Source organism: Mustela nivalis (genome assembly GCF_964662115.1).
Source record: "Mustela nivalis genome assembly, contig: HAP1_SCAFFOLD_2158, whole genome shotgun sequence".
NCBI lineage: Eukaryota > Metazoa > Chordata > Mammalia > Carnivora > Mustelidae > Mustela > Mustela nivalis.
In genome coordinates, this window is record NW_028134506.1 from 24038 (window position 1) to 40321 (window position 16284).

General features: G+C 41.4%; 1 protein-coding gene across 15 annotated transcripts in view; it reads left to right on the forward strand.

Moving 5' to 3' along the window:
- CFLAR (CASP8 and FADD like apoptosis regulator) overlaps positions 1-16284 on the forward strand; it is a 46843-nt gene that overhangs the window by 14467 nt on the left and 16092 nt on the right. For all 15 annotated transcript variants that reach the window (XR_014308133.1, XR_014308134.1, XR_014308135.1 and 12 more), the window contains 6 exons: positions 2675-3183; positions 5495-5600; positions 7122-7257; positions 8088-8173; positions 11904-11961; positions 15636-15685. Coding sequence is in view for 9 of the 15 variants with exons in the window: in XM_082750966.1 (XP_082607092.1) it covers positions 2903-3183; positions 5495-5600; positions 7122-7257; positions 8088-8173; positions 11904-11961; positions 15636-15685 (717 nt within the window). In the remaining 6 variants the exon portion in view is untranslated. The remainder of the gene's footprint in view (positions 1-2674; positions 3184-5494; positions 5601-7121; positions 7258-8087; positions 8174-11903; positions 11962-15635; positions 15686-16284) is intronic.

Genomic DNA, 16284 nt, shown 5'->3' on the forward strand with positions numbered 1-16284 from the left:
TTCGGCTCAGGTCATGATCCCAGAGCCCTGGGATCGAGCCCCGCATCGGGCTCTCTGCTCAGCAGGGAGCCTGCTTCCCCCTCTCTCTGCTTGCCTCTCTGCCTGCTTGTGATCTCTTTCTGTCAAATAAATAAATAAATAAAATCTTTTAAAAAAATAGGTAATTAGGGGTGCTTGGGTGACTCAGTTGGTTAAGTGTCTGCCTTCTGCTCAGGTCATGATCCCCGTGTCCTGGGATCGAGTACCACTGTAGGGAGATAGGCTCCCTGTTCAGCGGGGAGTCTGCTTCTCCCTTGTCCCTCTACTCCTCCCCCCTGCTTGTGCTCTCTCTCTCTCTCTCAAATAAAAAAATAAAATCTTTTAAAAAATAAATAAAAATAAGGAATTGAACACTTGATTTCTCTTTGGTTCTTTTTCAGATAAGTCTTGTGAATTTGGATAATGTCTCATTTATTCCTCTTGTGTTTAATGACCTCTTACTTATTTTATACCTTCTGGTGGGTATGAATATTTTATAGATGGATTTATAATGACTACTAACAGAATTGTGACTTGTGGTCAATAGAATAAGTACTTGACTTCCTTCCATGGAAATAGTTTATATTATCGTTAGCCTGTGAATAAAGTATGAACGTAGGGTCTCTAGAATGCATAAAGTTGTTACTAAGTTTTCAGATTAAAAAAAAATAAAAGTAGTCTGAGGGCCACTTTTTCTACTTTCATTGAGCAGTCATTTAGTAAATTCCATTTCTCTCCAGTTACTCATAACGGCTGTATAGACGTGAGGTTTGGATGAGTGGGCATGGGATTGGCAAAGACACACCAATACTGATTAGCAAGTAGACATAAGGTAAAATGTCTGTTTTTATTAAGAACTCACCCATTTAACCTGATTGTGGGAAGGCCAATGTGAAAGACATAAATGAATGATCTACTTTATTTATTAAGATTTTATTTATTTATTTAGTTGACAAGAGACACAGCAAGAGAAACACAAGCTGGGGGACTGAGAGAGGGAGAAGCAGGCTTCCCTCTGAGTGGGGAACCTGATTCAGGGACTCGATCCCAGGACCCGGGGATCATGACCTGAGTTGAAGGCAGATGCTTAACACCTGAGCCACCCAGGTGACCCAGATGGTCTACTTTAAAATAAAATATTTTAAATTTTTGAAAAGTAAAATAAAATTTAAAATAAATTTGATTTTGTTACTTTCAGACACTAAAATACTCATTAATATTTTCATTGATGGGGAACTGTGGATCTCTAGGAAAGTTGTGTTTATTCTAAGAATCTATTTAGTCTTTTTATCTTTGACAGCAAGAACTACTTAATGTTCCATATACCACTTTTTGCTTTGACTACCAGGAAACTCAGGGACAAATTCACAGTCTGCTAACATTTGTTTAGGCCTTTCTGGCCTGCATATTTGCTTTGTCTTCTCTATCTTTCCACCCCATTTTGACTTTCTAACCTAATGATTTTTTTAGCCTAATCTTTTCCCCTCATCTCATAGAAAAATTTTCTTATATTTAGAGTTGCTATTACAAGATGCCTCAAATCTATTGTGGATTGGAATTGTGCATAAATAAATTAAAAAACTTCAGTATTCTTTTCATTAAATATAGCTCATAAATAAGTGTATGAGCTATGTACACAAATAAATATGTAGTAACAGCAACTTACAGTGGGGTTCTGTTTGCAATAATAATAATTATTATTATTATTTTTTACTAAGATAAACTTTTAACCTTAAATATTCTCTAGTAGAAATAGACAAGATACTTCTCAGAGCACAAGAGATTATTTAACCTAAAATATAGCAATGAAAATTTATTATTTATTTATTGCTATGAAACTTTAAACCGCGGCTGCCATTTGCAAGGTAAATTTTGAAAAAGAACAGGTTGAGCTTCAGTGGAACAATTAAGAATACATCTATGGCATTACCTCCCATTGCTCCCACCCAAGTCCAGCCCCGGGGAGCGAGAACCTTCCCCAGAGTTTCCATTCTACTTCCTTCTTCCACTAATACCATCAGGAACTCCTGTGATAATTGGTGGCCGGAAGCGCTGTTTGAGAGTGAGGGGCCTCTGCCGCTTCCGGGGGCTCAGGGTCTGAAGCCGTGATCAAATCTTGACAAGGGCCTTCGTTCAGCTAAAGGGGCCCCGTCCAGTGAGCATTCCCGATGAAGCTGTGAAAATGACCCTGGACTCTGCAGAGATTCTTTCTGCTCAGGAGGAGTTTCAGAGCAGGAGACCGGGAGAGGAGGGTGGAGTAGTTCTGATCCCCTGTAGAAGGTCTCTTGTCAAGACTCGTATTTGTTCAAACCTACCTGGTCTGAAGGTAGATCACTTCAGTTGAGAGTTAACCCTGTGACACCAGTTTTTCTAGTTGCTTGAGCCGCTTAGTCACTGGGCTTTTTCTTCTTCCTCCTCCCACCAAGATTATTCATATACCATTTAGTGATGAACCACTCTCATTTGTGATTTTCTTCATACCGTGTTTGACATTCTCATAAATTCTGATAAAGCCTGTGGGATTTTTGGAGGATAATCTGTTTCTGGTTTCACTTCCTCTAAAATTTAGGTTATCTTCTTTGTCTGGCTTGGTGTTTCAATCAGTTGCTTCTGTCTACCTTAAATAGACATTAACAAGGTCTATCTAATCTGCTAGGTTAGAGAGACCAGGACCAAGAACCTCTACCTTGAATTGGAGAATTGGAGACAGAAGTTACTTTGTTGCGAGGACGTAAAAGATTGCCTTTCAACCACAGAACTCCATTGGAAAGGGTTTTGGAAGACATGAAGAAAACCATCAGAAACGAAGTCAGCAGCCTCATGGCCTCTTATTGACTAGAGTGGAGTTTTATTTCGGCAGTTTTTTGGAACGACACTGTGCACGATGTCTACTGAGGTCATCCATCAGGTTGAGGAGGCCCTTGATGAGGACGAGAAGAAAGTGCTGCTTTTTTTGTGTCGGGATGTGGCTGCCGATGTTGTTCCGCTTAATGTAAGGGACCTTCTGGATATTTTAAGTGAGCGAGGAGTGCTGTCTGCCATGGGCTTGGCTGAGCTGCTCTACAGAGTGAGGCGGTTTGACCTGCTCAAGCGGATCTTCAAGATGGACAAAAGGGCAGTGGAGGCCTACCTGCTCAGGCACCCTGGCCTTATTTCAGACTACAGGTAACTGATGGGCAATTCCCAGGCTGGACCTGGTGAGAGGGACTGAGGTGGTCCCCGCTTACGAACAAGAGGAATGAGGACCGTAAGAAAATGCAGGGATTGTCACCTCCTTGACCCATAGATTCAACTGCCTTATAATGTTACTTCATTCCTTTGAAATCTTCAAATTCTTAGACCACGTTTGCTTGAAGTAATTGGGTAGAAGCTCATAAAGAAAGCGGAAGGGCTGGGTAGCATGTGTTTGCTTGATGGATAGAACGAGAGAGAAGAATGACTCAGATAGTAATTCTTGCCGTCTCCTGAACGTCCGATTTGCAGTGGTCTTTCCTAGGTTATTTTCTGTGATGTCAGACTGGCAGATTCTGAGAAAGGAAATAGGTCTGACAGTGATCTTCCTGACCTTTGTAGAGCTCTGTGACCTCCTCCTGAGTCCGCTTTGGTCTTTCCCCTGCTGAAGTAGTTAGTGGGGTGGGCTCCCTTTCTGTGAGTTCCTCTGAGGTCCTTGCCCCTGACGCTCAGCGGGCCAGGGGTGCAGGACGAGCATCGCCCCCCCCCCCCATTAACCAGCTGTAGGCCTCCTTCAGTTCTGAGAGGAGTGGTCCCAGGAGTCCTCTTTACTTTAGTTTTTCCCACTCCTGTTTACCTTCTACTCTCTTGGGAGGTTCAGAGAAGCACAGAAGCCACAAGAAAGGCTGCATTTCTGGAGAAAGGAAGATACCCTGTAACCTTAAATTAACGGTTCCTTTTTCTCCAGACCACCAGCCTTCAGTTGTACCAATGACACATTATTTGGAGAAGATGTGTATTACCAAGAACTCTATTAAGGAGAGCTGAAAGCGGTCTAGGCCTTGGGAAGTGTCTGCAGCTTGAGGTCTAGAGGCCTGTTTCAAGTCCCAATGACAGACCACATGGGCTGAGCCTGCCACTGACATTGGTTGGGTCTTCCTTTTCCCACTTGTAAAGCAAAAAAAAAAAAAAACAAAAAAAAGACGCAACCCGATTTCACAAGTTTGTTGGTGGAGATCAGTTGTACTAATGGAGTTTGTGAAGTACTTCTAGAACTATGCAGCCCCCTCCAGATGCACATGTTCAGTATTACTGCTCTGGTTAGTCTTCCTTGTCTTCTCCTCTTCAACAATCACACGACGTCTGTGATGCTCTTGACACGTTTTCAGAGGCACTGGGTTTCAGTGAACAAGTTAGGGCACTCTCCGTTTCCTGTCTCCTTGCTATGGTGAGTGTGGACAGTTCTCAGAGCCTCTGGGCGGAGAGATTGGGCATTGGGATGCTAGATTCATCGATGCATCTGTTCAGTGGCCTTTCTTTTGGGTCAACACATGCCAGGTGTTTGGTAAGCGCTAGAGCCATATGGACGAAGCATCTTCTATCGTCAAGAATTTAAGAGCGTGGGGCACCTGGGTGGCTCAGTGGGTTAAGCCTCTGCCTTTGGCTCAGGTCATGATCCCAGAGTCCTGGGATCAAGCCCCACATCGGGCTCTCTGCTCAGCAGGGAGCCTGCTTCCCCCTCCCCCTCTGCCTGCTTCTCTGCCTACTTGTGATCTCTCTCTCTCTGTCAAATAAATAAATAAAATCTTAAAAAAAAAAAAAGAATTTGAAAGTATAATGGGAAAAACAGCCTTCTGAAGCAGTGAGAACCATGTCAAGGCAATAATGCCAACCACAGGGTGTCCTGGGAGCTCAGACGAAGAGTGATGGTGGCTCCCCCCAGCGCAGAGGTGACTGACTCAGGAGGAGCTCTCTAGACCAAGACACCTATGGTCACAATCCCCAGGCTCTCGATGCCTTTTACCCTTCGAGTTCAAGAGTGGCCAGGACATCCCAGGGATGGCTTCCTTTAGAAGCTCGCAGCTCAAAGTGTGGTCCCTGGGTCTTCGACATCAGCATCCCCGGGGGCTTGTAAAGCAGAGATCACTTAGAATTCTAGTTCTGCCTTCCTTCTTAGTCATATATGTTCTTCACTTATTTCATCATCATGTCTGGGGAAACTAGGGGATTCTTTAGGGAAGTTTTTATTCTCTGAGTTGTTTTTAGAGCAGTTAGTTGGAAAGAAAGGTACTCTTTCCTATGGAAAGCAGGGGAAGGACAAATACCCTTTTTGAGTTCCCAAAGATAATCTTCCTGGTGTGGCCTAGGCTTTCTGTTTTATGGGGGTATATATCAAATGGGGGCCTGAACTAGCCTTTTAACCATTTACTGGCATAGTGGAGGCATAGGCTCTTGTTTCTTTTTTTTTTTTTTTTACTAGGATTCTATCTGAATTTACTAAAAAAGAAACTTGTCTGGTTTACAGGGTGCTGATGACAGAGATCAGTGGCAATTTGGAAAACTCTGATTTGTCCTCATTATTTTTCCTCATGAGGGATTATCTTGATCGGAGAAAGGTAGCCAAGGATAAGGTAAGTTTTCTTTTTCTTGGTTCGTGTTCCCATGAGCCTATCAGAAGGTGCGGTGTCCCTGAGTAGGAAGGCCCAAGTTGAGGGTGAAGGTTGGAAGTGAGAAGAGGAAGTTATTTCCTTAATACCGTTGATAGGAAGAGAACTGGTTTCTCAGTTGAGAGGAAATAGGGTGGCCCTGGGTGTTTCTCTCATCCTTGTATTTTATCCTTATTTCTATAAAAGTCAGAGGCCTGATTTAGGCATCAGTTTCTCTCCCCCGTTTGACAGACCATCTGGGAGGGTTAGGAAGTCCATCTGCTCGTGCTGAGTGCAAACAAGTGGGAAGCACGAGTCCACTCCTGTCTTGCCCTCCCACGGCATCTGCTTCCCCTCAGCAAGCCCGAGGTCAGTGCGAAGTCATTAGGCTCCATATGGAGATGGGGTGGGGGAAGGTTCTTGTGACTCATGTATTCAGGGAGTGGCAAAAGGAGAGATTTGGGGCTGGAAGCTAGGTAGCAGTCAAGATCTCAGGGATGTTGTAATTGCTGGAAAAGTGTTTGAATTCCCTGTGGCCCTATGTGAGCTTGTTGGCCTAGGGAGAGGCCAGGAAAACCTCAGGTCTCTAGATTATGACAATATGTTCTTAAAGGACCTGCCTTTGAGGACTCTGGTGAGGTGTTGCTTGAGAATTTCCTCATGTTCTTGAATCATCGTAGTTTTGTTTCTGAAGTCTAGGCAGACGGGGTGGCCGGATGCCCCCGTCATCAAATGCATTGAATAGGAAAGAAAATGAAAAAATAGAACTTTTGTTTGGTGTCCCAAATCAACTTACCTGCCAATCATTTAGAGCAATTTCATGCTGATGATGATTTAAAAAAATAAACATAGAGCCTCCGTAGTCAAATGTTAAACAGAAGGGAAGTAAAACCAAAGCGGTGCCTATTTCTGAAATAGAGTTCTTTCTGAATCTCTTTGGTCCAGGGCAAGTGACTAGCATACCCTAACTTTTAAATTTTACCCCCTCACACCTCCTGAGTCAGATCGAGTTGGAATGTCCAGCATTGACTAAAATATTTTAGGAACTTCAAAATTACATCACTGGGATTTTTCTAGTAGAAACTGGCCTCCAGCTATCTTCTTTCTTCCCCTTTTTTTAGGAAAGCCCTTAGAGTTTTTCAGTAGAATATCCGTCAGGCCTTTTGGAAGAGAATAACGTCAGGAGTATTTTATTTTTTTGGCCTGCCCCCTCGTGGTACTTCTTGATGACATAATATGGCCCACGTGTCTGTCCCCAACCTCCCTAGGGGCTGTCCACCAGAAGACTTCCCCACCTCTTTCTTAATAAAATCCAGGAGTGTCATTTGCTCCTGGCCTTGGAGGGACTATAAAACAGAGAGGTCTGGTTTAGGATCGCCGAAGATCACGGAAGGGGCTCCCCTTGTCACATTTCCTTGCTGCTACAATCACACAGCCTGAGGTTTTGCACTTGGGGCTTCAGAGTCTGCCTTCCTGACATTTGTTTCTTGTTGGTTGCTCTCTCAGAGTTTCCTGGATCTCGTGATCGAATTAGAGAAACTAAATCTGATTGCTCCCGATCAGTTGGATTTACTAGAAAAATGCCTGAAGAACATCCACAGAGTAGACCTGAAGACAAAAATCCAGAAATACAAGCAGTCAGGTGAGTAGGATTTTGGCCTCTCTGCGGCCTAAGGAAAGTACCCTGTGCCTCTGAGGTTTGGTTGGCAAAGACTCCTTTGTTGGTGGAGTGGAGGGAGCAGAACCTGAGCGTCGACAGCCCCCACTAGTCTGTGGCTAGAGATCACACCCCTTTCTAGCTTTCCTGTCCCAGATCTGCTGACTTCATCAGCCCATACCCATGATCACAGAGTCTCAGCCCTCTGCGGAATGCTGCCAATAAATTCTTAACTTTCCGGCCTTCAGGAAGGAGTGTGATTTTCTGCGCAGGCTGGCTGCATCGTGGACATGCAGGGCTTCCGAGTGTGTGCCAAGCCCTGCTGTCTTGTTCCAGTGTTGGGCCTGACCCCCATTCAACTCCGGGTGGCATCCTGTCCCTTGGGATCCCCTAGCTGCAGTACCCTCCACAAATGGGACCAGACTCACAGTGGCCTGCTTTGTCATGCCACCCCTCCCCCATTGTCTTTTAGATTCATTTCCCCCCCCCCCCCCCCCCCCCCCCCGTGGGCTCTGTTGGCAGTCTACTCCCACCATAGGGTCACAGCCTCAAGGTCATAGCTGAGACCCAGGGATCTGCAGACCTCCCCTCCCCCCAGGCAACCAATAAAAGATCAAGGGTCGGTGTAGCATTTCTAGTCCTTTCTTAATGACAGTGGGGGAATCATCTGATCTGATCTTTTGAATTTGGTAAGGTAGTTAGATAAAGTTCAGGGTATTCTGAAAGATGGATGATGGACCAAACTGAGCCATTGTTGAATAGTCATTTGACAGTAACTTATACATCTTAAGTTAATACCTCTCCTCTGCTTACAGCTCAGGGACCTGAAACAAGTTATACAAATGCACTCCAGGCATCGTTCCGAAATTTGAGTTTTAAGGAACCTTCATGTAACTTAAGGGTGAGTCTGGAGCAAATGTATGGAATTCCAGAAACGGTTTCAGAATGCTGATAAAAGTACGCATGTTCTCATAGCATGTACTTCATTTAATGTCTGAAAAAAATGTGGTAGAAAAATACATTTAAAAAAAAATGTGTACCTTCTTATAATTACAAAGCCAACCTGTGTTCATTGAGAGAATTTGGAAAATGCAGAGAAATAGATGGAAAATAAATCACTTCTGTCCTACTAACTAAAGATAATCACTGTTAATATCTTGTCAGATTTCCTTCTAGTCTTTTTTTGATGCATGTGTGTGTACCTGCACATACACAGCTGAACATTTTTAATCATTGTTCATTTGTTATTTAGAAAATTTAGCTTTTAAAATATAAGTAAGTAGTACATTCTCATGAACAAAAAATTCAAGATGTATTAAAAGGATTCTTAAAGTATGTTTTCTCTTATCCCAGTTCCTTTCCCCAGAGACCGCTGTGGTGAACCACTTTCTTATGTAAACCTCCAGAAATAGTCTACACATGCCACCCCTCTCCCATTGTCTTTTAATGTCTTTTAATTAAAAACAACCCATTGTTTTTAATGGGTTCATATGGATCTGCTTTCTGATACGTCTGTATAATTTTATCTGTATATAACCCTTTTTTGGGTGTGTATATTTAGATCATTTCCAACCTATTGTTACTGCAATGATTCAAAATAAATAATTCTCATATTTACCTCTCTGTGCATTTGCTTATTATTGGGCTTATTTTAACAATTTCAGCAGAAGTGTTTTTGTTACTGTGTTCTATTACTGATTAATTGATTTGTGACCATAAATATCACATAGTAACTTTGGGCTGTTGTGTTATTAAGTGGGTGTAGTGTATTCTCATAATTATCCTTGGTTAGTTTTTTATCTTGAGAAGTTAATCCTAGTAGGATAGCGTCATCCTCATAAAGATTTGTGGAACGTGTAGTTAGGTCTTAGGTCACAGTGCAAGTTCATGGTCAAATTACAAAAGCTCTCACAAACATGGGTGAGGAAAACATTAACTACCCCTGTAATAGAAATAGTTCCATGAAGAATGTGAGCTGTGAGATAACGCTGAGCACTAGACTTTCAGAGCTAATTGGATATTAAGGATTATACTGTCCAACCCCCTCATCGAACGAAAAAGGAGACTTTAAGCCTGAATTGCATTAGGTGATTGCCCACCTCTGTGGACCACCAGAACTGGCCGAGCCCTTGTTCTTCCCTTCTATACCATGCTGAGTTTAATCAGCTCCGTGCCAGTCATGCCATAACTTAAATGTATCTGACATTTTTAAAAAAAGAATCAAATACACTTCCTTTTTGTCCTTCTGAACCAAGTCGTGAAACAAAATTGGTTTAGGATTCAAGATCCCAGATTTTCTGAGCTTTTTCTACTAGCGTATATCTGATACAAATTATACTGCCACTCTGGGTTAAAAGCTTGCCATATTTTTACTACTGCCTTTCAGTTTTGTTGATGAAAGTCATTATATTCACGGTCTATGTAGCCTATTGGGAACCCAAGTGTTCTGTATTTAAATTTCTCCTTTAATTTGCTCTATTGATAGACGACCCTGGTCATTAATTTGCTTATTAGTCTGCAGGCACTGTGGCATATGGATTCAGTGAATTTCTCATAAAATTAGGAGGTACATACAAAAATGCAAAGTGCTTTAAAAATTGCAGTGGCATTAAATGACACATGATACAACATATTATAGAATACGAAAGTTGTGTCACTCTGCAACGCGATGCTTTTTAAATTGAGCTTTGATTTGACGTTAATATTTCTTTAGTAGCTATGTTTATTTGAAGGCACATCCACGTGGGGTTCCAAATTCTGTATAGTACTGTCAGCTTCTGGCTAAGTCACTTGTGATTAGTGACCAAAAGCAACTTACATGTTTTTCTTTCATTTAGACACAAAGACAACTACAGACACAGCTTAATGAATAGTATACTTCTCTCTTTCGGCTAGGGTAGCTTCAGAGAACTGTCATTTGAAAGCTGAACCTATCAGATGGTTGGCCGTATGTGGTACATGTACCTTACAAAGGACCTGTCATCTGAGAAGAGAAAGGGTCGGTTCAATATTTCGTTTTCTGATTAATTTCATTCTAGTCCTCAGAATTGTAGTTGATTTTTTTTTTTTTTTTGGTATCTGATTTTTTTTTTTTTTTGATATCTGTTTTTATTTTTGGTGTCTGATTTTTTTTTTTGTAACTGATTTTTAAGAACCAAGCCCACATGTGGCCTATGCGCAGCTAGGCATTAAAGAAACCCAATAACTAGACATTATAGAAAAACAATAACTAGCACTGTGGTAAGTGCTTTGTGTACATTGAATCTTCACAAAAAATTATAAGATGGCTACTATTATTATCCTCATTTTGAAGATAAAGAAACAGACATGGAGGTTAGATAACTTGCTCAAGCATACAGATTTGTCTGGTCTAGGACTCCCCACTGTCTTGTCTTTTCTTTTCTTTCTTTCTTTTTTTTTTTTTTAGTATAGTTGTCACAAAATGTTACCTTAGTTTCAGGTGTACAGCGTAGTGATTTGACAAATTTATACATTATGTTATGTTTACCACAAGTGTAGCTACGACAGTCTGTCACCATAGAAGCTAATATCATTGACTGAATTCTTGGGCTGTGCTTTTTATTCCTGTGACTTACTCACTCTGTAGCTGGAAGCCTTCAGCCATTCTGCCCATCCTCCCACCCCCTTCCCCTCTGGCAACCATCAGTGTGTTCTATAAGTTATAGGTCTGATTCTGCTTTTTGTTTGTTCATTCAGTTTTTAAAAGTTTCCACATATTAAGGAATTTGTCTTTCTCAGTCTTATTTATTTCACTTAATACTTTCTAGGTCCATCCATGTTGTCACAAATGGTACAGACTCATCCTTTTTGTGGCTGTGTAATATTCCATTACATATATATATACTACTCCATATGTAATTATTTCAATATTTATAATATATTACATATATATGGTGTGTGTATATATGTGTATATTTTCCTTATCTGTTCTTTATTGATAGACACTTACTTAGGTTGCTTCCATGTCTTGGGTTTTGTCAGTAATGATGCAATGAACATGGGGTACATGTATCTTTTTGAGTTAGTGTTTTGTATTCTTTGGATAAGTACCCAGCCATGGAATTATTACATTAAATAGTATTCCTATTTATAACTTTTTGAGGAAACTCCCCCATAGTGTTTTCCCCAGTATTTAAACAAATTTACATTCCCACCAGCAATGCTTGAGGGTTCATTTTTCTCCACATCCTCACCAACACTTCAGAACTCCCATTCTTAATCATATCATACATTGCCTCTGTGTTAAAGAGTCAGGTAGAATGTCAGTCTGATGTTCCAACAGCTTGTTCTAACTAGAAGCTACTCTACAATATCATAACATCGCACTTTATTGAGCTGTTTTAAAACATTCTAATAAGCTAATTTAGCATGCTGCATGTTCACTGTATTTTTGTTTTTTAAAAGAAAGAGTTGCATTGTTCTTTGGCAATAGAATACGGGATTTATGGAGTTAACTGTTCTAGCTCTTCTTTAGATAATTTAACTGTGAATGTGATAATTTTATTTTTTTCCTGGGTAAGAATTCTATGGAGATATTTAAAGAGGTGTGATACAAAGTGACTCTGAAAAAAAACTAACAGGGGATGTGACCTTATTCTTTATATTTGAAGCTCCAGAATGGGAGAACTAAAGAACAAAGACTCAATGTGGGACAACTTGACCTTCAAAGTAAGGCCAATTTTTCTTTATATTCATTCTTCTTCTTTTTTTTTTTTTTTAAGATTTTATTCACCTATTTGACAGAGGGAGAGAGAGTTCACAAGTAGGCAGAGAGAGGGGGAAGCAGGCTTCCCGCTGAGCAGAGAGCCCAACACTGAGATCATGAGCAGAGCCAAAGGCAGAGGCTTACCCTACTGAGCCACCCAGGCGCCCCTCTTCATATTCATTTTTTATAAATGCTTGATAACTCAAGTACAAATTGTTGCATTTTTGGAGTTGACCATTTTCTTTATCTACATATTCTGATTAAACTCTCAAAGTAGGTAGCAGTTAAATTCTTAAAATGTAGCCATTGTCATTTCTAATTATTTAATGAATTAGCTTATTTGAATGTAAATACTTCCTACTCCAACAGCTTCATCATCTTGGCTATATTTTTAAGAGATGTGCTATTTATTCCTGAAATGGAACGATAAGCAGGCTGTGTTAAACATTAATCTAGCCATGATAACAAACCATGTTAAATCAAATATCTGGCAGCAGGAAGAAGGAAGGTTACTAGGATATTGTTTTATAGCTCAGTTTTTTTTTATATATTTTTAAAAAGATTTTATTTATTTATTTGAGAGAGAGAGAGCATGAGAGGGGAGAAGGTCAGAGGGAGAAGCAGACTCCCCATGGAGCAGAGAGCCCGATGCAGGACTCGATCCCGGGACTCTGGGATCATGACCTGAGCTGAAGGCAGTTGCTTAACCAACTGAGCCTACGTTCTCCCCCAGGCACCCCTAGCTCAGTTTTTTTAAAAAACGAATTTATTTATTTACTTGTCAGAGAGAGCTCAAGCAAGGAGAAGTGGAAGGCAGAGAGAGAAACAGACTTCTTGTTGGGCAGAGATCCTGATGCAGGACTTGATCCCATGACCCTGGGATCATGACCTGAGCTGAAAGCAGATGCTTAATCAAATGAGCCACCCAGGTGTCTCTGTTTTATAGCTCATTTAATAAATCTAGATACTCTACAGATGACATCCTTCTACTCCTAAGAAGAAACAAAAAATACAGTAAAAAACTAGTCATTTCAACCCATACGATCTCTGTCTTCTCTCTTAAATATCATCACTTGATCCCATAACATAATTTTTAAAAGGTGTATTTCTTTTGCGTGACTTGAGGCCTCCCTGAAGTGAAGGCTGAGACTCGGTCTCACACTGGATTGTCGCTGACTGTGCTTCAGAACTCCAGGAGGCAGGGGTCCATGGGCAGGAGAGGAGGGCTCAGTCTTTCCCGAGGAGCTTGGAATTTGTCCCTTGTGCAATGGCGATCTCGAATGTTCCAGCAGAGCAGTGGCCTGATGGAAACCTTCTTTGTGTGGCAGGCCCCTTGCCAAAATCTTCTGAGTCAGCCTCCATGCTGTCTGCCTGCATCTAGAAACTGCGAAGTTCGCCCAGATTCACCAGATGGTTCTGCTCATGCCTGTCCTCCCCCACCTAATACTCTGCTCTCCAGCAGAAGCTACGGAGAAGTGAATTTATTCCTGAAGTGACGGCATGTTTCTCAAAACACTGGTGAGGTGGCAAGAATTAGCATTCCGAAAGCTGTTTAAAAGGAAAGCAGGAGACCTGGTAGATTTGGACAGGAATGAAAAACAAATGGGTGTTCTTCCCATAGCGCACCCTGATGCAGGCTTCTCCTTCACTGTAATGATACTGGGCGTTACAGGCAGTGGATGAATTACTGAACTCTACGTCTGAAACTAACAGTGTACTCTATGTTGGCTAATTAAACTTAAATTTAAAAAAAAAAGGTAATGACACAGGTGAGATGGGCGAGGTTCCCAGCGCCCATGGTGGTCCTTCAGAGAGCTAGGGACCCGCTTTTGCCTGGATCTGGTTTATTTGCTAGTAAAGAAAAAAGCGTTCATATTAATTTAGACTTGCAAATAGATCTGGATTGGATGATAATGATGATCACTACAATTTATTAAGCTCTTACTAAATGCCTTAACCCTAGATGGGCATACTATAGTTTTGGTTTTTTTCAATTCTTTTAATCCCTGATTGCTTAAAGACAAAATGAAAAATAGAAATTTCCTTTTAATCCCAAGGGTCAGATGACTGCTGTTAACATTCGATTTATATATCTCTAGACTCTCATTTTTAAGCATACATATGTGTAAGCATTTGCACACACATGTATTTTTAGGTACGTGGGATTAGTATTATGCATGTTATTCAGTAATCCGTTTTCACCTACTATATCCTGCGTCTTTTCATGTCAAATACATAAAGATCTTTCTTATCCTTCCTAACATGGATAGCGTCTATCATATGTACCATGATTTATTTAGTTCATCTCATGTTGGTGGATTCTTAAGTATTTTTCTAGGTTGAGGCCATTATGAACAATTACTCGGTAGATATTTTTGCATACTTGCTCTGTTATTTCCTTAGGATAAATTTCTAGAAGCAGAATGTTGGTTTAAAAGGTATTGCCAGTTGTCTTTTTAAAAAGACCGTTTCTTAGGGCGCCTGGGTGGCTCAGTAGGTTAAGCGTCTGCCTTCAGCTCAGGTCATGATTCCAGGGTCCTGGGATCGAGTCCCGCATGAGGCTCCCTGCTCCGCGGGGAGCCTGCTTCTTCCTCTCCTTCCCTGCTGCTCTGCCTACTGTGCATGCTCTCTCTCTCAAATAAATAGATAAAAATCGTAAAAAAAAAAATAAATGAAAAGACTTTCTTTTTTAAAATATTTTATTTTTTTGGAAGTAATCTCTGTATCTGATATGGAGCTTGAATTTACAACCCCAAGATCAAGAGTCAGGTGCTTTACTGACTGAGCCAGCCAGGTGCCCCAAAAAGACTATTTCAATTTACATACTTGAAAGTACTCATTTTCCCCAAACCTTGAAAATACTGACATTTTCTTTGCTTGACTTTAGATGGTCTCATTTTGATAACAATCTTATAGGGTAGATGTTGGTATGTTCATCTTTGGTGTTTAAAAATGAAAAACACCCTGAGATTTTAGGAGGAACCTTGCCCGAGATCACAGAGCTGCCCAGTGATGCTGTTAGGGTTTGAGGCAGACATTCATGACTTCAAAGCTAGTGGTTTCTCCACCTCTCTGAGCGAATGAAGTCATTTTTCGCCTTACATTATCGGCTTTAGGCTTACCTACATTTACTTGGCTCACTGCGCTCTATCTTGCTGTTGCCATTTTAGTTTATGACTTCTCAATATCACTGGACTAAGAAAACACGGCCATCTGTTGCATGAGTGACAAATACAAGCACAATTTTCCCACTCAGTAGTCCCTAAGGCTGTCCCCCTGTAGGCGTTGCGCACGGTTTCAGCACAGGGAAGAAAGCTATTGGTATTGTCGGGTTGAGGTTATTGGAGTCTCCCTATCCCTTTAAAAATTCATCAGTCCCCTGGCCCTCTTCTGGAGAAAGGCAAGGGTTTCCCCTTGCTATTTAAGCAGTTCTTCTACCTACCCCCTGTGTTTTCTTATCTGTTAGATTCTTTGGTGTGAGTGGAACCTTGGGGCTGAGTAGAGCTGAGCAAAGAAGAGACAGTCAGGGGAAGAAAATAAGGGAAGAGAACAGCAGGGAACTCGAGGAACCCAGACAGCATGGGGGTGGGCTCAGTTCTCCTTCAGCTTTGTAAGTGATTTCTCTCTCATCCCCCAGGAGAATCGGTGAAGGCGTCCATCCAGGAGTCAGAAGCATTTCTACCGCGGGTACAGAATAAATGATCTGATTTGGTATTGTATTGTACGCACAGTATCTGTGCAGAACTCTGGTTTCTTTAAGATCTCTGTCCATTAATAATTTTTTGGGACAAGAGGAGGACGCTGCGAGTGCCGTTCTCCTGGGGACTCTGCTGGGAAGTCTTCCTCCTAAGGGAGAAGCCTGGATAGAGCAAAGAGAAAAATGTTGATGTGGAGCAATGTTCGTGAACTTTGGAATGTGGGGAAATCCCAGAGTGGCAGTTCTCCTCTTAGCCGAGTGATTGCTGAATTTATTAGTAACCAGTGACACTGAAACTCGACCTGGTCTGGCTTCTTTTTTAAAGGCTGAAAGCCTTCTCCATAAGGAGCCCGTAGAAGGCCTCCTTTTGTACTGGTTTGGAAAGATACCACTTGTATAACCTCAAGTTACTGTGGAAACGTATGACCCATCCTTTCTCTCAGCTTTAAATTGTCTTCATCCTGCCGAGCTCAGTCGTGTGCAAAGAGACTGTGATTTTCATTAAAATTAAAAACTGAGACAGCTTGTCTTCAGCACATTACCTAAATAGAGAAAAAAATGTGAAATTAATGGGAAACGTCAGCTGTGG